This window comes from Magnolia sinica, chromosome 17 (genome assembly GCF_029962835.1).
Source record: "Magnolia sinica isolate HGM2019 chromosome 17, MsV1, whole genome shotgun sequence".
NCBI classification, from domain to species: Eukaryota; Viridiplantae; Streptophyta; class Magnoliopsida; order Magnoliales; family Magnoliaceae; genus Magnolia; species Magnolia sinica.
The window spans coordinates 42,898,722-42,904,981 of record NC_080589.1 but is presented as its reverse complement, the minus strand read 5'-3'; the positions used below and the strand labels follow the sequence as shown (position 1 = coordinate 42,904,981).

General features: G+C 38.3%; 1 protein-coding gene across 1 annotated transcript; it reads left to right on the top strand.

Moving 5' to 3' along the window:
* Positions 1–562: 562 nt before the first annotated feature.
* On the top strand, positions 563–5,646 carry LOC131231426 (non-symbiotic hemoglobin 2). Its single transcript, XM_058227598.1, has 4 exons — positions 563–756; positions 1,082–1,196; positions 3,014–3,130; positions 5,203–5,646. The coding sequence occupies exons 1-4, from the start codon at positions 662–664 to the stop codon at positions 5,344–5,346; spliced, it is 471 nt and encodes a 156-aa protein (XP_058083581.1). The 5' UTR covers positions 563–661; the 3' UTR covers positions 5,347–5,646.
* Positions 5,647–6,260: the final 614 nt, after the last annotated feature.

Genomic DNA, 6,260 nt, shown 5'->3' with positions numbered 1-6,260 from the left:
ATTTATAGGTTGTTCGGTTCTGCAGTTCATTTTATGAGATGGGCCGAAAAATAAAATAGATCCACATATCAAGTGAAGCATGCCACAGGAAACAGTGGTGATTCTCCATTTCCATGGGAGTTTTGGATCAAGCTGATATTTTTGTTTTCCCTTCATCCATCCAGGTATATCAATACGTGACTTTATCAAGAGGTCAGGGGTTGAATAAACATTACGTTAGGCCTTAAAGTTTTTAATGGTGGGCATCCAACCATCAATGTTTCCTGTGGTGTGGTCTACTCAAGATTTGGATCTACTTGATTTTCGGGCTCATCCACTAAAATGATTTGGAAAAACGGATGGACGGAATGGATTATAAAGAACATACATATCAGTGGGTCCCACAGTCACAGATCCACCGATCTTGGTGATTCCCTGGATCCACTGAAACCGCGTCGTGGCATCCATACCGTAGATCAGAGAGGCCTGTACAGCAGACTAGGTTGTATTCTCGCGCGTGTAACCTAACGTTTTCGTAAATTCGTTCGTTGGTCCCAACCCACGTACCTCTCGTGGCCGGATGCTCCAATGGCGCGTGGGGAAGGTGGAAAACTCCATAAATATCATGCGTGTGGAAGGCAGACGACGTCAGATACTCGGATAGCTTTTCGTTCCTAATACAATGGCTTTCACGGAGCAACAAGAGGTTTTGGTGAAGGAATCATGGGAGGTTATGAAACTCAACATCCCCGATCTCAGCCTTCGCTTTTTCACTACGTATTTACCCCACACTCCTTTCCTCTCCATCTTTCTATATTTTCTTTCTTCTTTAGTAACCATCTCATTCTCGATAATCTCTCCAAATGTAATTTTTTCAGGAGGTTTTCAATTTTGAGGTTTTTACAGGAATAGTCGGGAAAATCTCGCCAAAACCAAAATATTTATTTTAAACCATAAATATATCTTTACATTGAAATTTTTTTTTTTTTTAAAAGCTATTAATTTTTGTACTCTCTTTTTCGATTAATATCGTGTAATACTTTCGTACTATATCATGGGTAGCTAATTGTGTGGTGTTTTTTTTTTTCTAATTATTAAATAGGATATTAGAGATCGCACCGGCAGCGAAAGGCATGTTTTCTTTCCTGAAAGATTCAGATGAGGTTCCCCAGAATAATCCCAAGCTCAAGGCTCATGCTGTCAAGGTTTTCAAGATGGTCTGTTCTTTATTTTATTTTATTTTATTATTTTATTATTTTATTTTTTTACTCTTATCTTCGAGCGGACTAGATAAGACTCCGAATCCACAGCTGTGGATGGGACCCCTGACTATGGGGCTCACAGTGATGTATATGACTTATATCCACACCGTCCAATCATTTTTCAAAGCTCATTTTATACAATGATACGAAAAATGAAGCTTAACAAAATCTTGGATGGACCACACTACAAGAAATAACCGTGATTAATTCTTCACCATTAAAATTCAAGGATTCCACTGGAATGCTTATTTTCCATCCAACCTGTTGACAAGGTAAAAAAACACCTAGATGAAGATACCATCCAAATATCATCTTGATCCAAAGCTTTTATGACCCACAAGAAGTTTTTAATCGTCAATCACCACTGTTTCTTGTACTATGGTACATATGGGATTTGGATCTTCTTCATTTTTTGGATCATGTCTAAAATGAGTTTTCAATAAGGATGTACGGCGTGGATGTAGTCACATACATCACAGTGGGCCCCACATCTAGGGGTGGCGGATCCGGGGATCCACGTAAGCTTTTTTTTTTTTTTTTTTTTTTTTTGAGTTACATGACCAAAATACCGTTTTGCATTTCTTTTCTTTTTTTTCTATTTTTTTTTTTTAGGGTTAGCTTGTTCGTACCTACCCGCTTTACGTTTCTTTCTTTTGTTCTTTTTTCCCTAAAGATGTGGTTGAATCGACTTTTGTGGGACAACATTATGTGTGTATAACATCCAGCCCGTCCAACAGTTGCAACACATCTTGATGGTTCGATCAACCAAAAATCAGGCCGATCGAAGTATCAGGTGAACCACATCTGAATGTTTTGGAGGACTATGGATGGTGTACATTGATTTTATGGTATGGCCCACCTGATGATTGTTTCAGACTTATCTTTCGTTCCTTTGATCATCGTGCTCATTTGAACCTGTTGGACATGTAGGATGTCGGGGGCGGCTCAAGCAAAATTAAAATTTCTTAATTATAAAGGTCCTATATTATAGTAAAATTAAAATTAAGGAGAAGAAAAAATGTGTAAACTTTTTGAAATAAAACTTATTAAAAGACTTATAAAATAGAAACATTTAAAAATTAGTTTACAAATTTAAAATTGAAAATTCACCCTCCACCTAGAACCACTAATACTTACTTTATTGTTACTTAAGTTCTCAAGAAATTAAATTCTAAGCCTCACTTTTATGACCTGCCTGAGGCCTCCGAAAATGTTGAGCGGCCCCTTGATGACATGGCCCGCACAGTGCTCGACTCTACTGCTATTTAGAGAACTTATTAAGGGTATTTTCGTCATTTTGCCCTACCACAAAGGGATGCAGACGGCGTGGATAAAACACTTACATCAAGGTGGACCCCACGGAGCCCTTCCAGGACGGATTACCGTCCGGGCGGGGGCAGGACGAAATCCGCGTCCCACAAAGATACATTTGTGGAATTTCAGTGTTGGATGCGGTTTTGGTGAATATTGGATCCACCGACAACTGTGGGGCCTACTTTGATGAATGGTTCTTATATCCACACCATCCATCTATTTCACCAGGTCATTTTATAATATGAACCCCAAAAATGCAGCAGATCCAAATCTCAGTTGGATCACACCACAGGAAACAGTGATCATGGAATAGATGGCCACCTATAGTAGCAACATGCTTGATGGTTAAGATCATTTTATTAGGTTGAATTTCACCTTCCATATCTATATTTTTTTTCTTCTATATTTCAGTATTGTTATTGTTAATAATAATGGGGAAAAAATTGTATTGTGAACAGACATGTGAGTCAGCTGTCCAACTTCGGGAGAAGGGTGAGGTGTTAGTGGCTGAAAATACTCTGAAGAATTTGGGATCCGTTCATGTGAAGAAGGGTGTCATAGATGCCCACTTTGAGGTAACAACATCCCATTTTTATCCTCTTTTTAATCCGTTCACATGAAGAAAGGTGTCGTAGATGCATAATCAGGCCTATGCTACCATCACGTGGGCCACAGCTTGGATTTGGAGATCATTTTATTTTATTTTTTTGCGCGGCCCACCTTAATGATTATATAGAATTAATACATAAAGCAGCCCGTCATCATAACGGTGGACTTTGCTTCAGTTTAATAGAATAGATGCGGATTGCGTACCGACGCCATGATTATATAGAAGTAATATATAAAGCATCCCGTCATCATAACGGTGGACTTAGCTTCCATTTAACAGAATAGATGCGGATTGCGTACCGACAGCGTCGGTAGGGAGGTGGCTACCCTCAATGTTCCATGGGCCCTGCATGATTTATGTGCGTTTTATCGAAGCTGTCCACCTATTTTTTCAGGTCATTATAGAGCATTATTCAAAAAATTAGGATATGGAAATCTCCAGTAGACCACACCACAAGAAAACAGTGGTGATTGACTGCCTACCATTAAAATCTTCTTAGGACTTACTGTAATGTTTATTTGTCGTCTAACCTATTTATTAGGTCACTCACACCTGAATGAAGAGAGGAAAAAAATAAAAAATGCTTAAGTTAAAACTTTTGTGGACCTTAAAGAAGTTTTTAACGGTGAGTGTTCAGTCACCGCTCTTTCCTGTAGCATGGTTCACATGCGATTTTAATCTAACTCATTTTGGGCTCATGTAATAAAATAGTCTGAAAAAAAAAAACAAAGAAGAAGATGGATGGCATATGGATAGGATACATTAATTAGGATGGGCTCACATAGCACCGTCAGTAGCCACCTTGATACTGACACGGTCAGTACGCAATCCGCATCCATCGCTACACAGGTTTTAACTTAATAGGTGATTGACATTTCACACATGAACCACTCGGAAAGGAACCGTCTTCTGAGTTAAGGCCCTAAGGAATTACTATACAGTCCTAACACACTAATGTCCCCATGCATTATTTGTACATCCGTAAGGATACTAATTTCTTGTAATGTTGTCCATCAGTTTTTACCAGCTCCTTTTAGTAGGGCTGAAAGTCGGGCGGGTTGGCGCTTAACCTTAGCCCAAATCAAGGTTCTCATACCTCGGTCCTAATCTACTTCAACCCAACCTCAAGTTGAGAATTTTCAACCCAAGCCTAATCCAAGCGAGCCCGGCCAGTTGGTCAAATTGGCCAAATAGATACATATTAATATTTTTCATTATTAGTACATTAGTCTATTATATTTCAATATGGCTTCTGTTTTGTACATATGATTTTATATATATATATATATTATAAAGAATTACATTTTTCCTAAACAAATAAGCTAAAATATAGGACTACTATTTAAAAGTCGTGTTGTGTAGCACGAAATCTATTTGGGAGAGAGAAATCCAGCATATTATGTTAGCATGAATACGTGGACCAATGAGACCCAACGGTAGTGGAATTTTTTATGCCTTCAACATAGATGATCTAGATTCAATTATAATTTATAACTAACTTATATATCAATCAGGTTTAGATTCAATTTAAGTCAAGCAATCTAACACCTCAACCCAAGCCTGACTATACTTTTATCGAGTTGGTGTTTATATAGCCCAAGCTTGAAACCAAACCCAATACATCTTGCCCGAGCCCAACCCAACGTCGGGTTAGTCACGGGTTGGTCGGGTTGGACCCACCCAATTTTCAACCCTATATTTTAGGACATGAACAAAATATAATCAAATACGAAACATAAGCAAGGATTGAATGCCCGACAATAAAACCTTGGTGAGGCCAATGATGGCATATAAAACACACGGGTGTAAAAAGAGCAGTCATGAATGGGTGAATAGAGAAAACAATCTGGCAAAAAAAAAGATTCTGACGTTTTTATCTTATACATTGATGATCAGGATCACGTATCAACGTGGACCGTCACTTGTACAACGTGAATCCCTTCATTTTATTGGTTTTAGCACCATGGGCTCACCCATTATAATGGTTGGGATTGCGGAGAGGGAGGCTGAAACATGGGCTGTTTGTTTTTATTTCAGGTGGTGAAGGAAGCCCTACTGAGGACGATTCAGGCGGCATTGGGGGAAAAGTGGAGCGACGAGATGGGTGGGGCATGGGGCGAAGCGTATGATCAGTTGGCTGCAGCCATTAAAGCTGAGATGAAAAAAGACGAGGCATCGTGATTTTATTTTCCTTATTCCAAGTTATCATAATTGCTACCGGCTGAAACCGATGGGACTGATGGGACAGAATGTCTGTATTTCTCTTGTTTCTATTATTACGTTGAATAAACAACTTTTGTTGTTGTATTAAGTTAATATTTTTTTAGTATTACTTATCTTACGTTATCATAGGGTAGGAAGCGGTCAATGCTCTCTCAAGAGTCAAATTGCCCCTCACTTCTTAGTGACGTTTTCATCCATGTGAATGTTTGGAAGAGGGTGTAGTATTGACTTAAAATAATGATACGGTTCACTTGGAGCTACAGTGTTATACGGTCAGTTAGACACTCACCGTAAAATTGTTATAGTTAACTCTCCAATTAGAATGACTTTTATAATTGATCTGCCACATAAAATTTCAATGAGGTGACGAAGAAAGAAGAGTTAGGCAATCTTCTTCAGCCAAACTCTCATGCAGTCTTTACTTTGTGAGATTTTGAGATCTTTTTTGAGTTTTAGGTAACCTTATTGTCTAATTGGTTGTAGTTAATATATAATGCTGATTAGAAAACCTACCGCTCAATTCTAATAACCACTTGGGAAACCACAATGGCTCAACTCTAATGGTGATTCGAGGAGATTGGTTGTTAACGAAAATAAAAGAAAAGTAAAGGAAAGCATTAATAAAGTTCTGTAATGTCTCAGAAAAATCCGTAAAAGGACTCGAATATCACCTTAGGCAGAAATCACCCAGGACCAAAACTTTAGAAATTAGGTTAATATTAGCAAGTGCTAAACTAGAGTACTTGTGAAATTAGCACTTATCACTTTAAATATGATCTGCAAGACCCAAACCATGCAATATCATTGACGCTACATTACTCTGAAATCTAGAATCCATCTCTAAACTTGGTTGTTCTCAGGAGCACACCGAA

What these genes read in the sequence shown, in the direction of transcription:
- LOC131231426 (XM_058227598.1), top strand. Translation starts at nt 662, where the DNA reads ATGGCTTTCACGGAGCAACAAGAGGTTTTGGTGAAGGAATCATGGGAG. An exon ending in CTGTCAAGGTTTTCAAGATG is followed by an intron (nt 1,197 to 3,013) that starts GTCTGTTCTTTA and finishes TATTGTGAACAG; the next exon opens with ACATGTGAGTCAGCTGTCCA. An exon ending in TCATAGATGCCCACTTTGAG is followed by an intron (nt 3,131 to 5,202) that starts GTAACAACATCC and finishes TTTTTATTTCAG; the next exon opens with GTGGTGAAGGAAGCCCTACT.